The 22,008-nt window shown below is 36.0% G+C and overlaps 7 protein-coding genes across 7 annotated transcripts; 5 read left to right on the forward strand and 2 right to left on the reverse strand. All coding sequences in view use genetic code 12, as the record gives it.

The window, feature by feature from the left end:
* Positions 1-326: 326 nt before the first annotated feature.
* Positions 327-1,784, forward strand: PVL30_002641 (uncharacterized protein; the record flags this gene model as incomplete). Its single annotated transcript, XM_001525170.2, has 1 exon — positions 327-1,784. The coding sequence occupies one exon, from the start codon at positions 327-329 to the stop codon at positions 1,782-1,784; it is 1,458 nt and encodes a 485-aa protein (XP_001525220.2).
* A 56-nt stretch (positions 1,785-1,840) lies between these two features.
* Positions 1,841-3,421, reverse strand: PVL30_002642 (uncharacterized protein; the record flags this gene model as incomplete). Its single annotated transcript, XM_001525171.1, has 1 exon — positions 1,841-3,421. The coding sequence occupies one exon, from the start codon at positions 3,419-3,421 to the stop codon at positions 1,841-1,843; it is 1,581 nt and encodes a 526-aa protein (XP_001525221.2).
* A 439-nt stretch (positions 3,422-3,860) lies between these two features.
* On the forward strand, positions 3,861-4,325 carry PVL30_002643 (uncharacterized protein; the record flags this gene model as incomplete). Its single annotated transcript, XM_001525172.1, has 1 exon — positions 3,861-4,325. The coding sequence occupies one exon, from the start codon at positions 3,861-3,863 to the stop codon at positions 4,323-4,325; it is 465 nt and encodes a 154-aa protein (XP_001525222.2).
* Positions 4,326-6,583: 2,258 nt separating this feature from the next.
* PVL30_002644 (uncharacterized protein) lies at positions 6,584-11,233 on the forward strand (the record flags this gene model as incomplete). Its single annotated transcript, XM_001525173.2, has 1 exon — positions 6,584-11,233. One exon carries the CDS (start codon positions 6,584-6,586, stop codon positions 11,231-11,233), a length of 4,650 nt encoding a protein of 1,549 aa, XP_001525223.2.
* Positions 11,234-14,193: 2,960 nt separating this feature from the next.
* PVL30_002645 (uncharacterized protein) lies at positions 14,194-18,291 on the forward strand (the record flags this gene model as incomplete). Its single annotated transcript, XM_001525174.2, has 1 exon — positions 14,194-18,291. The coding sequence occupies one exon, from the start codon at positions 14,194-14,196 to the stop codon at positions 18,289-18,291; it is 4,098 nt and encodes a 1,365-aa protein (XP_001525224.2).
* Positions 18,292-18,746: 455 nt separating this feature from the next.
* ATX1 (Cytosolic copper metallochaperone) lies at positions 18,747-18,962 on the forward strand (the record flags this gene model as incomplete). Its single annotated transcript, XM_001525175.1, has 1 exon — positions 18,747-18,962. The coding sequence occupies one exon, from the start codon at positions 18,747-18,749 to the stop codon at positions 18,960-18,962; it is 216 nt and encodes a 71-aa protein (XP_001525225.1).
* A 323-nt stretch (positions 18,963-19,285) lies between these two features.
* Positions 19,286-21,544, reverse strand: DSL1 (protein transport protein dsl1; the record flags this gene model as incomplete). The annotated part of the gene is made up of 1 exon (XM_001525176.1): positions 19,286-21,544. One exon carries the CDS (start codon positions 21,542-21,544, stop codon positions 19,286-19,288), a length of 2,259 nt encoding a protein of 752 aa, XP_001525226.2.
* Positions 21,545-22,008: the final 464 nt, after the last annotated feature.

A 22,008-nucleotide genomic window follows, 5' to 3' on the forward strand; every position in this document is an offset into this window, starting at 1 on the left:
AGGAAAGCAAAACTCATTGTACTTGTGATTATTATTATGACATTGGTTTCTTTCTTTCCTTTGTTGCATCCTTTTTTTCCTGTTTTCTTTTTACTGTATTTTCTGTTTCTGCTTGATTTAGATTTTCTTTTTTAATTTTTTTTAATTTTTTTTATTTTTTTAATTTTTTTAATTTTTTTTTTGTTTCTTTATTCTACTTTAGCCGAACAACTGTAGCTTCTACAAATACTTGCAGTAAAATTCTGTTAACATACATTGTAATATACTAAATTGTTCTTGTATATCAAGAGATTAGCACAAACAAGCAGAAGCAAATATAACCAAGCATGAGTCTTTCAGACAATGAACTACGACAATTGAAATCTGAAGTCATAGAAAGAGATTACGAAATCGATGCCCTAAACGCATTCATTACACGAGAAGCAGAATTATCTTCACCATGCGTCCTCGTCAATAGCTATAAACCAGTGGGAAAAACATATACGGTAAAGGCATTTCTCAGGAAACTTGGAGTACGACATTCAGTTATCCAATGTGACGAATGTGTTTCAAAACAAATGTTATTGCACAGGTGTTACAAAAGTATACTTCAAGACAGTGGAATCTCAGAAACTGATTCGAGCTATATGCCTACATTAAATGAAGGATTTGCCCAGTTCTTGGCTGCATTGGAGGAATTTATAACAAAATATAATTATACCGAGCACCATGTTCTTGTTCTTGATAGATTTGACCAGATATTTGAAAACTGCGATTCAGTATTGCTTGCATTCAGTCGATTTAGGGAATGTTCTAAAGTTCAAAACTTGTCCGTGGTTGCAATATTTAGTGGCTCGACACCAAGAGACTTAGTGACTTACTCCAACCCACGAATATTCTTTCAGCCATACAATGAAGAGCAAATAATCAAGATACTTGAGCAAGGCCAATTCTGCCAATTTAATTTTGACACGGGTGAAAGAAAGGAAAAGGAAGTGGAGTTTTATAATCAGTATGTAAAACTTATTGTTGATTCATTTTTCGACTACACGGGGTCAGATCTAACAATGTTGAAAATGATCATTACTAGTCTTTGGGACAAGTTTGTTGAAAAAGTGAGGATTGGTGAGTATGGTTTGAATGATATTGTTAAAATATACAAAGAGAATATGGACGTTTTTACAACAAGAGACAATTATATGACCAATGCAAATGTTAAAGAGTATCGCACGCAGCGCGATGAGGTTGCCGATGCGGGGTTTGCAAGCGTGCAAGATCTTCCACTTCACTCCAAATTCATCTTGCTAGCATCATACCTCGCGTCGCATGGAAACCAGAGGAACGATCTACACAAGTATTCTAAAGTCAAGGTAGTCAAGTACAAGAAGCGAGCTTCAAGAAAGAATGTTAATGGTCATTTGAACAAGGAGGATATAGATTCACGGTTGTTGACGGCTACTTATGTCGATTTGGAAAGAATTTTGGCCATCTTATCAGTTATATATCAACACCTGGCACCGCTGCTAAACCAATCAGATAAAGACGACTTGTATTATTTGGATGATCGAGTGATTGAAAATGAGCTCAAAAAGGAACAAGAGAAGCTGAAGTTCACACTCACGAGGAATATCGATTTAAACAGTCAGATTGCCACTTTGTCTTCACTTGGATTGTTGAATAAGACCCAAACGTCGGATATCTTGGCTGCAAGAGTGAGGTGGAGGTGCAATTTAGATTGGCCTACTGCAGAAGCCATAGCCAAAAATGTGAATTTCCCTATATCGGAATTTTTAATCGAAGATTAGCAACAAGAGAAAAGAGAAAAGAGAAAAGAAAATAGGAAAGAAAAAGAAAGCCGTGTCTATTGATCAAAAATAACATTCAGTATATGTCGAAAATCAACATCACCTGTTCTTCTAACCTCAACCTGATTGTTGAAATATGTATCTTTCCAGTGTTTCATTTCGTATTCCGAATATGGACCATTGACCAAATCATCACCCATCCACCTGAATTCCCATATCTTCTCACCATAATCAATTTCTTTTCCGCTTTCTTCTCTTATGTTATTGACCAGACTATTTGTTTCGTCACCATCACTTAAATTTTCATGTCCTTTTAGTTCTTCTTCTTCTTCTTCTTCTTCCTCTTCTCTATTTCTTTTCAATCCACGATTTAGTGAATAGTACTTGCCTGTCTCTTTTTGGAATAATCGCATCAACTCTTCTTTAGTCATCTCATACACCTCAGATTGACCATGCTGATTTTGAAGTATAGAGCACGAATCAGTTAGTTTGGTAATGGTGTTTTTCACAATGTTTTCTACTTTATTAGTTTCATTAGTCTCATCACTGGTGGTTTCTTTTCCGGTGCTTGTCTTGAGTTTTTTTTGCTTATTTTTTTTAATTCTTTTCAATTCCTTGTTTAGGCGCACTAATGCTTCCATTGGTGATTCTACAGGCTCCAACACTTTAATCAATTGTACAAGTAGTTCCAGCATGGACTCCACATTCTTGTTTTTGGCAAGTTCTTGTTCAGCAATTGCTCTTTTTCTTTGTTGTTCCCGTTCTCTTTGTGCTAGTCGTGCTTTTCTAATTTCCAGTTTACCAAATCCTTGGAGATACTCGTCCTCGTCATTTTCTTGATCCAGGTTACTTGAGTTGGCTCTGTCTTCATCTTCATGGTAGTTACCTACATCATCAAAATGACCTTTTGATTCCTCTTCCCGCATATCAAAAGCTTCCAATTTCGGTTGTGGTTTCTTTCTCTGTCGTCGAGTCAAGTCAAAGTTTTCGACGTTGATATAATAAGAGTTCTTATCATAATCTTCATCTTCCTCTTCTTCCTCTTCCTCCTCTTCTTCATCTTCTTCATCTTCTTCATCTTCTTCATCTTCTTCCTCTTCTTCTTCTTCTTCCTCTTCCTCTTCCTCTTCATCTTCTTCTTCCTCTTCTTCTTCCTCTTCCTCTTCTTCTTCCTCTTCCTCTTCCTCGTCTTCTTCATTGCCATTTTCGAATAAATTATGTCGATAGCCTTCCACGGCGGTAGATGCTGTTGTGCTATTGTTGCTCTCAGCAAACCTTACTTGTTTAATTTTAGTTTTCGTTGGCTCTTTATCATCATCGCTTGCAAACATATCGTCTTCCTCATCTTCATCCATTTCCCCTTGTCTTTTGGGTTTCGCAGTTACTGTGTTTACAGGATTCTCCTTGAATATATCGTAATCACTATCAGTATCACTGTCATTACCACTACCTCTATAATTATAACGATCACTGTCGTTATCATTATCACTATCACCATCGTCAATTCTATGCTCTTTTTCCATCTCTGTGTGTGTGTATTGCGAGACGTTAGACATGCCATCATCAGCAGGTCTAGTTGCCGTGCTCTTAAAACGACTTGGTGCCTTATTGTGCAACAATTTTCTCTTCAGGTCCATTATTGATGATTCTGGTTTCTTCCATAATTCATTTGAAATATTTTGTTTGAAAAAGACTTGCAAAAGAAAAGTGTGTGGTATAAAATGGCTAGCTCGACCTTGTAATATTTAAAAAATTGCGCAAATGCAAATGCCAAATGTCAAGCGCAAATGTCAAACGCAAACAAAGAGAGAGCGCGATTATTATAGATGTTTGTATATGTGTATATGTATATATATATATATAAATAATTTTTTTTTTTTTTACGTTTCTTTTGGGATGTACTGTGAGCTATCAATAAAAGAACAACAAAAACACCCGAGGTGTTATGCAACTGCATCTCTCTTGACCAAACAAAGTACAAACAAAGTACAAACAAAGTACAAACAAAGTGCAAACTAGCTTTATCCATTAAGAGAGAAAGAAGAACGTATAGGGGAGAAGGGGAAAAAAAAAGTAATGTCGATGGATGAGCTAGATATTGATTTCGATGATATTCTAAATCCTGAGGATGAGTATTATCAACAAGGTTACAAAGAAGGACAGGAGCAAAGTGCTAGACAGCAGTTGCACGAAGGCAAGCAATTTGGATATCAAACAGGGTATCAGCGGTTTTTGATTGTGGGGTATATCCAGCAACTAGTGGATGATTGGGAAAGAAGTGGGGCTGGGGACAAGTACGACAATTGGACCCAGTTGCAAATGCATATTAGTCTGCTCAGAGATTTGATTGGTGGTATTAAGACGAGTAATGAGGACGATGATGTGGCGGTATATGAGAGCAATTTGAAGAAGGCAAGAAATAAATTGAGGGTTATTGTAGGGATGACTAGGGAGTTTTGGAAGATCAATACTTTGGATAAGATTGTTGAGGAAGTTGGTGGTACGTTACAAGTGAGTGAAAATTTGGATGAAATGTGGTAGAGCAGAGAGGTGAATGGAAATGAAATCAAAAGGGGGGAGGAGGAGGAGGAAAAGGAAAAGGAAAAGGAAAATAAGTATCTATTGTGCAGAGTTTTTTTAATTTTCACTTGCTTGCAAGATAAGTGTTTGGCTTCAGTATCTTAGCCACTTTCAATAGAATGGCTCATTAGCTTTGTGCCCAAGCCAAAGCTAACGAAACTAATACCGCCACTGTAGATCTCTAGTTAGCTTAATATGTCATTAAGACAGTAAAGAATATAGAAAAAGCTTTGGGACATACTCACACACAAACATATATATATATAAATATCTACTCATTAGTACACTTTGTATGGAGGATTCCATTTGTTTATCTTGGAATAGGAAAAAAATTGATTTAATAATAATAAAAATAGTAGTAGTAGTAGTAGTAGTAGTAGTAGTAGTAGTAGTAGTAGTAGTAGTAGTAGTAGTAGTAGTAGTAGTAGTAGTAGTAGTAGTAGTAGTAGTAGTAGTAGTAGTAGTAGTAGTAGTAAAAAAAAAGAATAAAGAGTTGAGTACCTTCCATAATATGTCCGCTACTCTAGTGTATTTCGCATATACTTCCATAATAAGTAGAAAATCCGGCTATGATCGGTAATTCCGCTTCAACATTCAAAATGCAACTATACACATACAAGTATACAGAAACACCAAAAAAACGAAGAGGAATTGGGAAGACGAAGAATATTAAAGGGAAAAGAACAAATTGTTTGTTTCCGCAAAAAGGGGAAGAAGCGCTTACAAAGCAGCGGCACCATCAATTGATTCTACAACAACTTGAACAAATGGAAAAATTATTTCACTTTGCCAAAGGACAAAACGAGGTACCCCCCTTGATATTACCCTCTAAATGCCGTTTATGCCTTTCGATAGTAAAGTCCTTTTATCCAAATAGATATAATTGCACAACTTAATACAGGCGAATTCCAACCGTATATACAGAGAGATGATTTGTTTGTTGCTCTTTGTTGTCTTAAACGAGTAGAGTTACTTTTTCCTACCCAAAAAAAAAAAAAAAATACGGCGAACAGGGTAAAAATTATATCCGTCTCCATATCCGTCGCCATATCCGTGTCCGTAAGCGTATCAATTTTCCGATATACACAAACACAAGAACTATTATAAAAATTAAATAAATAAAAAAAATTAAATAAAAAAAAAAGACGAAAGGGAAAAATTTGAGCTACAAAGTTTGCAAAAGATGCGATTATATAAGCGCTTATGTAACATGCAAATGTATCTCTGTATGCCTCTTGTTTTAGTTGTTTTTACAAAAGAAGAATCAAATTCAAATGAAAAATGTAAATAGAACAAAGAAAAAAACAAAGAAACAAGATGATTGAGTCATAAAGTTAACCTGTATTTACTTTAACATCTTTCTTTTTTTTTTTTTAGAACTGTGTACAAGTTGCTATTGATCAATAGGCGGAGATAGAGACGGCTGATTGAGCCTGTTGAAAAGAAAAAATAAAAAAAAAAAGAGGAAAATGTGACGGAACTTAAAGCGTAGTGTAAAAAAAATAAAAAAATAAAAAAAAATAAAAAAAATAAAAAAAATAAAAATTGTCCGACAGGGCAAAGTGCAGAGGAATTGTACAATTTTTTGTGACGGAAAGGTTACAGCAGAAGTAAGGAGAGTTAGAGAGAGAGAGAGAGAAAGAGAGAGGGAAAGATTGAGAACAGCAATACAATAGCCAACCACCGTGTTGTGGTAGGTAAGTGAGTAAGTAAATAATTAATTATTATTATTATTTTATTTTCTTTTCAAGGCAATTGACATGGACAAAACATAGTGGGCAAATTTCAAAACTGGTATGACTAGTAAGAACTAATTCCAAAGTCAGTGATTATTAGTGCTGCTGGATCAACTATTTGTTTGCACTTTGTACGTCTTTTTGGAGCCGTTCCATATATGTGCCAAGTGGTATACAACTTATTCAGAATTCCGTGTACGCCCATATCTATATCTAGATACACACACACACACACACACACACACACACACACACACACATATATATATATATATATATATCCAGTGAGATTCCCCTATCTTGTTTGCCACCATCATGAAATCAAAGTAGCTTTACTATTCAGTTTTCTTTTGAGCAGATCAAGTTATTAAACAAACTATAAATTGACATTAGCTGCAACCAACCAAAGCAAGAAACAACAACAACAACAACAACAACAACAACAACAACAACAACAACAACAACAACAACAACACTTAAGCTATGGATGCAGGTTTAGACACGAGCTCACTAGAGCTTGGTGACAACACATACAAGCCGCAGAGTAGAGTCTTGACTTTTCTCTTTAGGCACAAGGACTATCCCATACCCAAGGACGATGAAAGAACACTATACCCTGAAAAACAAAGCAACTGGCTATCAAGATTATTCTTTTGGTGGGTGAACCCACTACTAAATGTTGGTTACTATAGAACTTTGCAACCAAACGACCTATTTATCTTGACAGACGAAATGAAGGTTGAGCGTCAGCATGAGATTTTTCAATCATACTTTGAAGTTGAGTTGGCCAGAGCTATCCAACTGCACTTGGCCATGAAATGCGAAAAAAGACGCAACGAGACTTTGACAACGAGCTCCGTTTCAGAAGAACAAGACTTGGATGACTTCAAACTCTCGGCAAAAAGCATGTACATTGCATTGTTCTTAACCATGAAGAGAAGACTCATTGTTGCAACTGCATTGGCTACACTATGTTTGGCTGCAATTGCAGTATCGCCATTCCTAACAAAAAAACTAATAAACTTTGTTGAAGGACGCGCCTTGGGAATATACCCCACTGTGAACAAGGGTATAGGCTATGCAATTGGTTCTGTGCTATTGAGTTTGGTTAGCGGATTCTTATTCCAACATTATTTCTACCTCAGTGGAATACTGGGCGCCCAAGTCAAAGCCTTGTTGACTAAAGCCATTTTAAAAAAATCATTCAAGTTGGATGCACAATCAAGACACAAGTTCACCCAGGCCAAAATTACGAGTTTGATCACCACGGACTTGGCAAGAATCGAGCTTGGCTACTTATTTCACCCACTATTGGTTTGTCTTCCTGTTCCCGTGGTGCTCACAATCATCATTTTGATCATCAATATTAGAGTCTCCGCTGTCATAGGTATTGTCATCTTTATCATCTTTTTGGGCATCATCTCTGTTGGTGCAGCAAAGATGTTTGCCTTGAGAGATGCCGTGAGTAAGGTTACCGACCGCAGAGTCAATATTATGAAGGAGATCTTGAACAATTTGAAAATGATCAAATACTACTCATGGGAACATCCATACTTGCAGAAAGTCACCAATGTGAGAAACGAAGAAGTTGACATGATTATGCAAATCCAAACATTAAGAAACATCATTTTCTCACTCGCAATGACATTGACTGGTATTTGTTCCATGATTGCATTTGTCATACTTTGGGCCATCAATGGCGAAACAAGCTCAGCAGCAAACATTTTCTCTTCGGTATCAGCATTTGAGATTTTGGGGTTGATGGTTTTCTTTATTCCCCAAGCTCTTTCAACAACACTGGATATGCTCTTGGGATTCAGAAGAGTTGGCGCATTGCTTTCTGCACCCGAAGAAAAACATTATCCAGGCTACAATGTCATTGAAGATTCCACCAAAGACGACCAGGCAATAGTTTTGAAAGATGCTTCCTTTATCTGGGCCACATTTGACGACAATGAGAGTAAGGGTAATGGTCATGAAAGTGACGATTATGAAAGTGACGATGATGATACACCAGCACAAAAGAAGGCAAAGAAGAAGCAAAGAAAGTTGAAGAAAAAATTGGAAAAAAAGGAAACCAAAAGAAAAACCAAACTTGCAAAGAAACAAGGCATTACAGTTGAAGAGTTGGAAAAACGAGAAAACAATGATGAAAAAACTCTTGTCAAGAATGAAAAATCTGAAAAAAAGCAAATTACAGATCAAACCACATTTGCTGGTCTTCGAAATATCAATTTAGATATCAAAAAAGGCGAGTTTGTTGTCATTACAGGTGCTATTGGTTCAGGCAAATCCTCGCTATTAAACGCCATCTCCGGGTTTATGACTTGTGAGGGAGGGGAAATTGACATTTATGGATCTTTGCTTTTATGCGGTGCTCCCTGGATTCAAAACACCACTATTCGTGAAAATATTACTTTTGGATCACCCCTTGAACAAAAGACTTATGATGACGTCATTTATGCGTGTGCTTTAAACATTGATTTGGATAACTTGGGAGGCGGTGATCTTACCGAAGTTGGTGAAAAGGGTATTACGCTATCAGGAGGCCAAAAGGCTAGAATCAACTTGGCTCGTGCTGTTTATGCCGATAGAGATATATTGCTATTGGATGATGTTTTGAGTGCAGTGGATGCGCGTGTGGGTAAACACATCTTGAACAATTGTCTTTTGGGCTACTTGAAGAATAAGACAAGGATATTGGCGACGCATCAACTATCCCTTATTGGCCAGGCTGATCGAATCATATTTTTGAATGGTGACGGTACCATTGATGTGGGAACTCTAGAAGAGTTGACACTGAGAAATGCCAAGTTTGACAATCTTATGCAACATAGTAAGCTTGAAAATACTAATATTGATGATTTCGATATTGAGAGTAACAATGGTATTGACAATGATTGTGTGAGAGAGAAAGATGAAAAGGGTGAGACTAAAAGAGAAAATGGACAATTTATTGGGGAAATTGATGAGGATACCAATACCTATCAAGAGCATGGAGTTGGTGATGACGAAATTGGTACCAAATACTCACATAGTTTACAAAATATTACTCGAGAACTAACCAATGGACACGGTGTTGGTAACAATACTAATTACAACCAGTTTGGTTCCAACCATGAATTGAATGAGGAGTATAGAGATTACAATTTGAACAAAGATGCGGCAAAAGGTAAACTTATTGTTGCCGAAGAAAGAGCAGAAAACAGTTTGAAGTTTGAAGTTTACAAAAACTATATCAAGTTTGGTGCTGGTAAAATGGGTACTTTTCTTTTCATCACAATGTTTGTCTTTTTGTTGACTATTGCTACATTTTGCGACATCTTTACCAACACATGGTTGTCATTTTGGATTTCAAACAAATTTCCTGGACGTTCAAGTGGATTCTACATTGGAATCTATGTGATGTTTACTTTGCTTTGGGTTATATTTCTTACGCTCACATTTTTATTGTTTATTAGGGGTACGACTACCTCATCAAAGATTATGAATATCAAGGCCATCAATAGAATCTTGTATGCACCGATGTCGTTTATGGATACTACTCCAATGGGAAGGATATTGAATAGGTTTACAAAGGATGCCGATGCTCTTGATAATGAAATCAGTGACAATTTGCGTATCTTATTTCAAGCCATTGCTAAGTTGATTGGTGTATTGATCTTGTTGATCATTTATATTCCCTGGTTTGCATGTGCGTTACCTGCGATTTTTATTGTGTTTTTTTTGATTGCAAACTACTATCAAGCTTCTAATCGAGAAACAAAGAGGATTGAAGCTATATTGAGGTCGTTTGTTTACAATAATGTTAATGAGATGTTGAGTGGTATGAATACAATCAAGTCGTACAAGGATGTGTCTAGGTTTGACAAGAGAGGCGATGACTTGTTGAACACTGCGAATGAAGCAACATTTATTGTTTCCGCAAATCAAAGGTGGCTTGGAATTCATTTGGATTTGCTTGCTCAGGCTGTTTTTTTGCTTGTTTGTTTGCTTTGTGTCAATAGAGTATTTGATGTCTCTGCTGCTTCGACTGGTTTATTGATTACGTATACTACGCAAATGGCGGGAGAGTTGAACAACTTGTTTAGATCATTTACCATGGCTGAAAACGATATGAATTCAGCCGAAAGAATTTGTCATTATGCATTGAAGTTGGATCAAGAGGCACCGTACAAAATTGATGCTAATGCTCCACCTTCCAATTGGCCTGAGTCTGGTGCTGTTGAGTTTGTTGATGCCAATATGAGGTATAGACCCGGCTTGCCCTTGGTGCTTAAGAATTTATCTGTTGAGATCAAGCCTAATGAAAAGATTGGAATTTGTGGTCGTACAGGTGCGGGTAAATCCTCGATTATGACTGCATTGTTTCGACTTGCAGAGTTGAGTTCAGGTAAGATTGTTATTGATGGTGTCGATATTTCCACCATTGGGCTTCAAGATTTGAGATCGAAATTGTCGATTATTCCCCAGGATCCAGTTTTATTCAATGGTACAATTAGATCCAACTTGGATCCCTTTGACGAACACACCGATGAAGTGTTGTGGGAGTCTCTTCGTCGTGCGGGTATACTCACAGTTGAAGAGCTTAATGCTGCTAAAGCAATCACCAAAAATGGTAAAGACAAAAACAACGGTGAACATGGTAGTAAACCTAAAGGTAATGGTGCTGATGGCAAAAGTGAAAGTGAAGGTAATGGTGCTGGTGGCAAAAGTGAAAGTGAAAGTGATGGTGAAAGTGAGCTTCCAAAATTCCATTTATACCGACAGGTTGAGGATGAAGGAGAGAATTTTTCACTTGGTGAACGACAACTTATTTCTTTTGCACGTGCGCTTGTCCGTGATTCCAAGATTATTGTTTTGGATGAAGCTACATCCTCGGTGGACTACAAAACCGACTCGCGTATCCAACAAACCATTGCCACCGAGTTTCAGAATTGTACCATTTTGTGTATTGCCCATAGGTTAAAGACCATTGTGGGTTACGACAAGATCATCGTTATGGATAAAGGTTCAATGCTTGAGTACGATACGCCATGGAATTTGTTCAATAAAGTTGGTGGAGCCAAAGTGTTTAGAGAGATGTGTGATAAGTCGAATATTGTGGAAGCAGATTTCGTAAATAGAGGTTGATGTATAAGCTATTGTATAAAGTAGTTACCAGAAGAAAAAAAAATGAAAAAAAAAATGAAAAAAAAAAATGAAATGAATAAATTAATATATAAACACATGAAATATTGCATATTGTATATTGTTCTTTGGAGTAGTAGTAATTAGACAATGTCAAAATAAAAGAAAAGTTGTCTTAACTTTTGCTGGCTAAGCGCTTATGCAAAACTACTTCGTATATATATATATATATGTATGTAGTTAGGAGATGCGCATATTGTAGATAGATTCCTGTTTTAGGCAGTTTGCGCTTTTTATTATTTATTTTTTTATTTAATTTTTTTTTTTTCATTCTTCTCAATTTTATTCCGTGGGGCGAGTGAAAACAACTATCAAAATCTTCGAATACGATACTTGACATATTCTTCACCTGAAATGAATGCTGGAGAGACAAAGTTTTCAAATTTGTTTCAAAAACAAAAAAAAAAAAATAAAAGAAGAAAGTGCCCTATGTCTAATATATTGGTTGAAGCATATATACTGTCAAAATAAAAAAAAAAAAAAATTGCAAGACAGTGATAAGCATTAAATGGTGAGTGTTTCAAGTATATGTCTGCGACACTAATCTTATTTTCGACTTTTGTTTTTCTTTATTCTAATACTTTAGTCTTTGCTCGACTGTAGTCACATGGTATAGTAAAAATTTATACAAGTCAGCACCTCTCTTGAAAGAAACCTAGCCACTTGTGTATAAATTCGAAGAGTTAGCATTTTCTGAAACTACTTTGGCTAATTTTATTTTTTTAGCCAGTGGTTCTTTTTGTTTTTCCTTTGCTTTGTTTGTTTCTGACGTTGAAGCTTGAACAGAAAACAATCTCCTGTTTCTGTTATTTGATTGGAAACATCTGTATCTTCCTATTGCAAAGTTTACTGAACCTATCATTTTATCTACTGATACACTCAGTAGTCCTTTTTTTGGTAGCTGTGTAAGTGAGTAACAAAAAAAAAAGGAAACAACAAGTTGTGAAAGGTTTCCGATATTGACTTGTTCATCAAAATGTGTTGTTGAAGAAAAGAAAAACTTGTCAAAAAAATGAGTAAATATTAGAGTCAGGATATGCTTACAAGCTAGTTTTAGCTAATACCATTCGTTGAATATCTGATATTGCCTTATATGATCTTTCTTTCTCGTTCCTGAATACTCAATCCAGTCCCGACTACTACGTCTAATGAGGATAAACAGAAAAAAAAATTTCTTCTACTAAACCAAAATCGAATTAGAAAATAAAAAAAGGTGGTTACTTGGTACTTGCTACGTGTAATTCATATACATCAATAAATTGATTTGTCTCTTCAAATGATTACTTGTAAAACTTTTAATTCATAGCTGGTGAACCCATCTCTCAAACTTAAAAGTTCACCTGCAAAGTCCAAAATATTAGCCGCGAGAAAAATGGGAGAAAAAGCCCCCTTATTTATATATGAAGCATGTGTTGATGTTGATGTTGAGTTTGATGTTGAGTTTTATGTTGGGCAACAACAGACAATGAGTTAACGTAGTTGCAAAACACATAATATATTTCAAAAGAAGTTGCCATAGAGAAACTGGAATAAAGCCAAAACAAGAAGTAAAACATAAAAAAAGAAGAGAAAAAACAAAACAAAACACAAGTGAAAGATGTATGAATACAATAATACCAATTAGATTAAAAAAAGACAAAAGGAAATTTTGTAGCACCCTTTATCAATACAAATTGTTGGTCATGTTTCAAGTCTTTCTATACATCACCAATAAATTGTGTTGAAAAAATACTTACAAAAATTTGGCAAAAGTACCTATTTGCAACAAGCATTGCAACAAGCAAGCAAAACAAACAAGCAAAACAAAACAAAACAAAAAAAATATTCAAAGTTAACTTTATTCAGTTTTCTTTTCCCTTTTTTTTCTTTTCATTCAATTTTTGAAGAAAACACAACACCAAATTGACGATGGCTTTATTCTTGCTGATTTTCCAATAAGTGTAAACTGGAATGCAATAGTTCTTGAATTGAATAAATTCTGCCAAGAGTGACATGCTTACCATTACCCTTTTTATTTATCTACTTTATTTGGCTTCCTCTACAATTTCAAGGATTATTTCTGATGGTACAAATGGACTTAATCAAACATTATATATATATGAAAACAGTAGTGATACTATCTTGAAAAATAGAAAGTTGCCACTTTCATTCATTATTCATAATGTAATGTCAATAGCATTTAATTGCACCTTATTCCAAAAACCTCTTTGTTCTCAATTTAACCACAATTAATTTACAATTAATTTACAATTAATTCACATGATGTTTCACAAAAACCTCACTATAAACTCAAAACCAAGACTACGTGAAAGAAGCCAAACCTTTACAGAAATATAATATTGTAATTATTTTCATAGCCATGTAAACAAAGAATCTTTGTTTACAAATCACATGTGTATCACTCGAACCGAAAGTATACTCTATTGAATTGTAAATAGAACCAAAAAAAAAAAAAAAAAGTAAGCAAAAGTAAAAAAGGAAATTAAAATTTCCCATCTTGTCCAATTGAGCCATCGTAGCTTCAATCATCTTCTTGCTATTTACTTCTGCGTTGGCCAACTAGGCTATAAATAAGTACTGTCTTTTTCCAATTATCAAAGATTTTGCAAGACTTACTTTTCTTCAGTACTAAATAAACAACACCTCCAAGTCCCAAGGAAAGCTATTTGTCAAAGCCTGAACCAACGAACTAACGACTCAAAACTATTTTGCATTACCTTGCATAATAATACTCTCAATTTTGCCTCAAATTGAACCTTTGCTTAATTAATTACAATAATAAATTGGAAATTTAGTAAACAAAAGATACCTTTAGCGAAGAAACAAAAAACAAAAACGAAAAACGAAAAACGAAAAGAAAAGAAAAATAGTGGAGGGGGGGGACTGAAAAAAAAAAGTACGGAATGAATAAGAAAGAATTGGATGGTAATAGTGCTGATCTTCTTGCAACATCAAATCACGTCTTTGAAAATAAAGATGATGATCGTAAAGATGACAGCAATTGTAGAATTGATAAAGACAAAGACAAATCAGAGAATAAAATGAGTCAAGTATCTTCACCAATGCAATTCCCATTACAACCACAATTGCAATCGCATTCGCAACCTAATCTTCCCACAATAATCAGCAAACAAAGTGTCGTAACCAACAAAGAATACAATAGCCACCCAAACCAAAGTCCAACTTGTTTGCCACCATATCTTAGCACACAACTGCAACAATACAAACAAAATCAAAAGCCAGACTCAAAACCAGAATCAAAACCAGAATCAAAATCAAAATCAAAATCAGAACCAGATTTATTAGAGTTGTCACAATCAAGCTCCAATTTTAACACTCCTCGCGGAACAAGTATTATCCATAAGGAGAACACGCCATCGAATGATAAACAAAACCAGCAACATGGCAATGAACAAAAAATTGCCAATTTATCTTTACCGTTACCATTACCTCTACCTAGCACTGACAATGAAAGGTGGAGTCACAACAGGCGTCATAGTCGCACAACTATAGAAGAATCACTCTTGAGTAAATTTGATTCCGAAGTCCTAAGCAATAGCGAAGCAACAAAGACTCTCAACAAACTTCGAGTCGAGACTAGGGAAAAATATTTGTACCAAATTCGTCGATATGTTAGATTCTGTGCAAATAAGGGCATGGACAATTTTTTTGTTACTTTAGAGTTGGCAAAGGAGCTCGTTGAACAGGAACTGCATAGAAAAGGGGGGATAAAAATTAATACTATAAAAAGTATAAGAAGCCCCATTGCCAAACTTTATCAAATGAATAAAATTGTATATGGAGCTTTACAACCTGACACAATCCTAGGCGATCAGTTCATTAAAGAAACAATGACTACGCAAAATATCAATGAGCAACTTGGCAAACATTCCCACCTGCAACCTAACACAATGGGATCAAACATTACACCCTCTTCAGCTTCTGGATCTTCTGGATCTTCTGGATCTTCTGGAACATCTGTAACATCAGGGGTGTCGGGAGCTTCTCGTAGCTCTGATGGATCCATTAGACCTACTGAAGCTACTGAAAAAGCTGTGGCTACTGGAGCTCTTGGAACTGGACAAATAAATTTAGGAGATGGTTGTGAACACAACACTACTACAACGACAAATACAACTACAACTACAACTCCTAGCACAAATAGTGGAAGTCTATTAAGTTTACAACAAGTAAGTCAAGCCAATATAAAGAAACTAGAACCCAATTCTTTGCAACGTATTAGTGGAGAAAAACCTCTGTCACAAGACACCTCTGTTTCACCACCAAAAAATCCCGTGTTTAGTCGCATCGGAGACACTATAATTTATTCAGGGGCTGGACAACTTAAATCATCATCTTCTTCCAGTATAGTCAACACCGGCACCAAATATTTTAGATTGAGCGAAAATTCAAAACATAGATTAACAGAAAATGAGGAAAAATTACTACGCAAGTTTGACGACGAGGTGTTGGAAAGTATCAAGACCCAAGATATATTACTAAACTTGACGGAAAACACTTTCAAGTCCTATGCAACTGATATCAAAAGATTCATCAAGTTTTGTGCCAAAAAGGGAAAAACAGACTTTCTTATAGATGAACAGATCCTTACCAGGTTTCTTGTTTTTGAAACAGGGAAAAATAAAAAAAATAGATTGAAGAATATTAGAACCAGTTTGTTAAAATTGCACCAATTGAACTGTCTTGCTTACGATTTGGAATTCTCTGAAGGTAACATTGTTTTGGTGATGAATCGGTTTTTGGATAACAATCAAACTCATGCTCACAACCAAAACTACTCTTATGGAAATCCTCATTTTCCTGCACCTCTTTCCACTCCACCACCAAAAACACTAAAACCACTACCGCCGCCACCGCCACCACAACTCCCACCTTCTTGTTCTTCTCATTACCTTCATCTTGCTCATCAAAACGCCTCATCAAATGAACTGCTGCTGCTTCAACAACTCCAAGATTTGTATGCAATGGAGGATTCTGATGATGATCAATTGGTTGTTAAGCTTAAAGGTTTTTACCAAACTTCAAATGTGTTAAGCGGCTTGTCTGAAACAAGCAAAAAATTGTATGCAAATGAGTTTAACCGCTATGCATTGTTTTGTTCTAAAATTGGTTTGGATCATTTCGACTTGACTGGGGGATTGATCAAACGATTTTTTATTGAAGAAGTGATTGCAAGATCTCCAAAAATCACAAGCAAAAAGCTTCAAGAGATATTGAGTCGTCTTAACCGATTGCACGCATTAAATGTGGAATTGAAAGTTTCTCAATCTGACACGATTGAAGGTATAGAGCAGGTAAAAAGTTTTCTCCGTGAATACAATGGAAAAGGAAATGAAAAAGAAAAAGGAAAAGGGGACGGAAATGAGAAAGAAAATGAAAATGAAGATGAAAATGAAAATGAAAATGAAAACGAAAATAAAGACAATGATAAAATCATTCAAAAACAAACCTTATTTCAAGAGTGTGATCCCGCTGTAAAGCCACAACCGCCAACTGAAGCAGCGGTAGCAAAAATTGGTGGTTCTCCGAAAAAGACAGCAAGTTCAACTTCATCAATGATAACAGCATTGCCTTCCAATGTTGCTGCTACCACAGCGGATTCAACCTCCAGTGTAAAAGAAAAAGAAGGAAACGGAGGTGGAAAAGCAAGTAGCTCCAGCACAGATGGAAATGGTGCAGATACCCTTTCAGGTGCATCATCTTCTGGATCATCTGGCGCGGGATTGCCTCAATTGCATTTCACCAACGACAATATTGGTGGTGGTGCTGTTGGCTCGCTGTCCTCGGAGCAAACAAGTGGTGCTGAAGCTCGAACCACCTTATCCAAGACACCCTCTTCGTCAAAAAAACACCAACAAAAACACAACCAAAAAGTTCAAGCCAGCAGTGCCGATGGCGGTAATGCCGCTCGTAAAAGCAAATTTGCATTCCACTCGTATAGCTCAAGACCAGATGTGTTTGAGTCTTCAAGAGGAAGTGGTAGTAGTGGAGTACACACTGATGGAAATGAACAAGCAACAAATGAGCTAGGCCCAAAAGATAATATACTTGAAGGTGTTGAATTTCAACCGGTAGTAGGAAGTTCAAAGGACCATCTGCAAGTACATCAACACAATCAGCCACGTATATCCACAAAGAAAGCAATAAAAAACTACAATGATGATATTGTGCAAGCAGGTGTACCAATGACTGCTATTTATGGCAACCAAATAGATCGAAGCCATGCTCATGGCTGTAAAGACTATCTGGACAAAATTAGTAGAAACACCAACGACAGTAATAGTGACAAAGACGAGAGCAATAACAGCATAAATGACAGTAAACATAACAGTGATAATGACAGCGATAATGACAACGACATTGATAAACCTCATGTTATCGCTACTACTAGAGCCAAAGAATCACAATATCTATCGCTGCCTTTAAAAGAAGGAGATAATTCACAACATGCCTCTTCATCATCAGCAAAACGACAAAAAGTTGGTGAGAGACTACCTGAAACCAATGACTCAATCCCCAAGTTCGTCATGAATAGACATTTGGATTCCATCACGCAATTGGTTGAGGAATGGACCTTGATTGTGAAGCGTAAACAAAAGTACGACCTAGGCTGGATCAAAAGCTTGATTGATTATCAAATCTATAACAACCGAAAACTAATCATGGACTTGATTGTGGAGTTGTTACCGGTATTAGATGAAAGACATGTAGGGGTGAAATTGGATGAAATGAATTATTTCAGCGGAAACGGAAATGGCAATAGCACGGGCAGTAGTACTGGAAATAGTAATGAGAGCGCAAATAGTAACAGCTCAGAACTTCATGACGATGTGTTTGAAATAGCACAAATCTTTGACCAATACCTTGATAGAAAGAGATTGACGTTGGAGGGATTGGTGAAAAAGATTGAGACCTATCCCGTTTACATCAAACGGGAATTTTCCAGAATCTTGACCAGACGCAAAAGGAACATCAACTGAAAAAGTTCTCCTGTATAACCTAATTTAGAAAATAGAAAACATTCGTGTAGCAAAAACTGAATAGCGTAAATACCTCTCTTCACCAAAAGAACTGTGGCTTATTCGATTTTGTTACTGCTGAATAATTGCATTAGTAATGACCATTGAGTGTTGAAATCAATTTATTTTTATTTAATTTATTTATTTATTTCACATGTTGCAAATAAAGGTATGTATGTACGGGTGTACTTGGCTTATAAAAAAGAAGAAGCTCTTCAAAAATGTTTATCGATTCCATCTGAGTGCGGGATATTTGCGCATCGGGAATATATTCAAAGAGAAATATATAAATAGGGTCTCTTTTCTTTTTACAATTGACTGTGTTTTAAGTCGTTTACAACATTTCTTTAGAGAATCAAAGCAAATCAAATCAAAGTAAAACATATCATAACATAGCATAGCATAGCAAAGCGAAGATGTCACACAATTACCTTTTTGATGTTACTATGTCTTGTTCAGGCTGCTCGGGTGCGATTGAAAGAGTTCTTACTAAGAACCCAAACATCTCAGAATTCAACGTTTCTTTAGAGAAACAAACTGTTGATGTCAAGACTGATGACTCTTATGACAATGTTTACAATGTGATTGCAAAGACCGGTAAGAAGATCAATGGAGGAAAAGTTGTGAACTAGCCCTAAAGATTTATAAAGTTGAGGCATAACAAACAAAGTTTGAACTAAAACAATCGATGGTGACCAGAAAGTATAGTTCCAGTTGAGATGGCGTTGACCGCTAAGAATAACAAACAAAGATTACTTATTGAAGTTATTGAGGCTCGATATAGAGAAATATTGAAACTTTTTGTTTTTTTTTAAAAGTTTATGTATGTATATGTATATATATGCATACGTGTGTATTTGAAGATGTATATAGAATAGAGTAAACAATTCAAGTATACAACCAATCCCTTTGACAGTTTACACAAAAACAACGTATAAATATATTTAACCACCTACTAGCTCATATTTCTAAACTCTTTTACTTCATCAATGTAACCATCCCGCAATTCACTGGGTAAAAATACACTTCGAAGCAACCCAATAATTTCCTCGGTATTGAGATCGAATAACTCGCCTTGGTAGAACCTCTCCATTATATCTTTCAAATGGTTGTTTAGTAAAAATTTGACATTATCTAGCTTATTATACGACTCAATTGTCTTTTGTGGGATTCCGAGAGATGTAAGGTAAGGTACCGTGACATTGTTCAAGCTTTCCACAGTAAGTGAGATCACCGTACACTGTGTTTCCCCTATATCTTCCATGCTGATAATTTTGCTCATAATTATATTGTTTATGAAATCGATCAGATCTGCCACAAAGAACTTGAATTTTCTCGGGTTTGTGGCTTGTAGTTCCGTCTCTTCGAACAAGGTTTGAAACCACTTGTACAACAAGCTGATTTGATTTAAATTGTAATCATCCAAAACACTCTCATCTTCAAGCTCAACATCCAAACTAAAATCCAACGAGTTGATGAGTTGCTTCAATTCCAGGTACACTTCCATTGTGACTTGGTTCCATGTATGTTCGGCAAATTGGGCAAATGAGTCGTGCGAAAGCTCCTGGGAAAGTAAAGTAAAATCATTATACAATAGAAATGATGTTTTGGGGTTGGGATAAAGCACCGTGGCCAATGCTTTAATCGTTGTCACAAGGTAATTTATTTCCTTGGGTGCAATGCCTAAGAATTCGTTAAATATGGGCTTGACTATTTCGGGTATGCTTGATATAGAAACTTTTTCTATTCCTTCTTTTTTGTCGTCTTCTTTTTCTTCTTCTTCTTCTTCTTCTTTTTCTTTTTCTTCTTCATTCTCCCTATTAGCATGGTTCCTCGTCTCTTTATCTTTATCCTTTGATGCATCCCTGTGACTTGAATCTACATTTTTCGAGACCATATGTGCATTCACACCATCATTATCCTCTTCGTTATCATTGTCATCAGCTACGTCCCAGCCATCATCCCAATTTTCGTCCCAACCTGCATCGTCATCAATGTCATCTTCAACAACAGCTTGTGCAGTCTGTTCAAGGCTCTCTTGTTTGTGCTGTGCAATCTCCTTCATGTGTGCTACATTCACAGTTTCCTTAACTGTGTCCTTCAGCAGTCTTTTAATATTAATCTTTGCAACACTTTGTACAACTCCAGACAGGATAATTGCCACTTTTACTTTATTAACATACTCGTCAACCAACCAGTCCTGATGTAGGTAGTGCAACTTATCCTCAATTGTTTTGCCCAGGCCTTCCAATTTGCTTAATATATTCCAGCTTTGACTTTTTTCCTCGCACAATTTAACAAGTTGCTTCAATTGATCAATTTGGGCAGGGTCATTGATAATGGAATCGATGTTTCTCGATAACTTGTCTATTATGAGCTTGGAGATTTTGGACTCTAAGAATTGTTTGATGGAAGGCACGTTAACTGCATTAATGAATTTGATGAAATTCGACAAGCTGGAGAGAAAGCTTTTATTAGAGTCAAAAGCTTGTACAATCTTGATTTCAACTGAATCTTCATCCACGTCTTCCTCTCCAGCCTTTCTTTCAAGCAATTCAATCTTTATTTCATCACTTTTGTTATTTGCATTAAAGATTCGATCAACAATCAAATCCCATGAATCTCTGTATCTTCCCATTGTGTCCAAAACGTATCCATTCTTTATCACAAAATAATTGAAATCGTGTAAAATAGCGAGGTTTTGAATAGTACACTCATTAGGCATTACTAATCGTAAATAATCATTCAAACGTGCCATAAAAGTCTGGTGCAAACTGGAGACTTTTTTGGCAACCTGCTTGCATATCACATAATCCAATGTGAGTTTATCCTTTATGCTTTTGAATAAAGTGTTTAAATGCTGCAAATCTAACAACGAGCTCATTGAAATGTTTAAATTGTCGATTGTGGATTCAATCTCATTGAGATTGAGTTGAATCTGCTGGAGTGTACGCAAATCGCGCAACTGTTGCTCTACTTCCTCATTCCTTTGATTCAATTGATTTAATGAAAGGTCTTTATACAGTTTCAGTTTTGACTTGTTTTGGGCGTCTTGGTCAGCCGTGGGAGATTTCAGCTGGTAGAATCGATCTTGTTTGCTCAATGCATCTGTAAGGTACTCTTTGGTGAGCTTTGATTGGAGTTGTTCTAAATAATTGTCTATCTTGCCAAGATTCGCTCGCTCATACTCGAGTCTTTCAGTTATAGTAGACATTAGTGCTATCAAGTATGTTTAGATACGGTGGAAAGGTTTTGCATATTTTATTTGCTCCAAATTCTTGCATCTGAAATTTGTTTCAAACTGGGCAGTTGGTGGAAGCTGGTGGGGGGGGGGGGGGGGGGGGGGGGACGCAAGAGAGCGCAAGGGAGAGGAATCGAGATTGAGAAAAACGACGGAAGCTACCAAACAGATTAGAATTTTTTGTTGTAAACATATCAGGTTCGCGTCATATAAATCTTTAAAGATGATTAAAAAAATTTAGTGTGAAACGAAACAAAAAAAGGAAGAGCCCACTTCTAGATTAGGTATCATACAAATTATCAAAAAATTTACTCAACTTTACACTATGTAGCCATATATCCAGTACATGTTGCTTTTCTAATTTAGTTCAATTGCCAAAATAGGTCTCCCTTTCATTCTCTTTTTCTTTCTTTCTCTCAAATTTTCTTTTTCCCTCT

Source organism: Lodderomyces elongisporus, chromosome 3 (genome assembly GCF_030384665.1).
Source record: "Lodderomyces elongisporus chromosome 3, complete sequence".
Lineage (NCBI taxonomy): Eukaryota > Fungi > Ascomycota > Pichiomycetes > Serinales > Debaryomycetaceae > Lodderomyces > Lodderomyces elongisporus.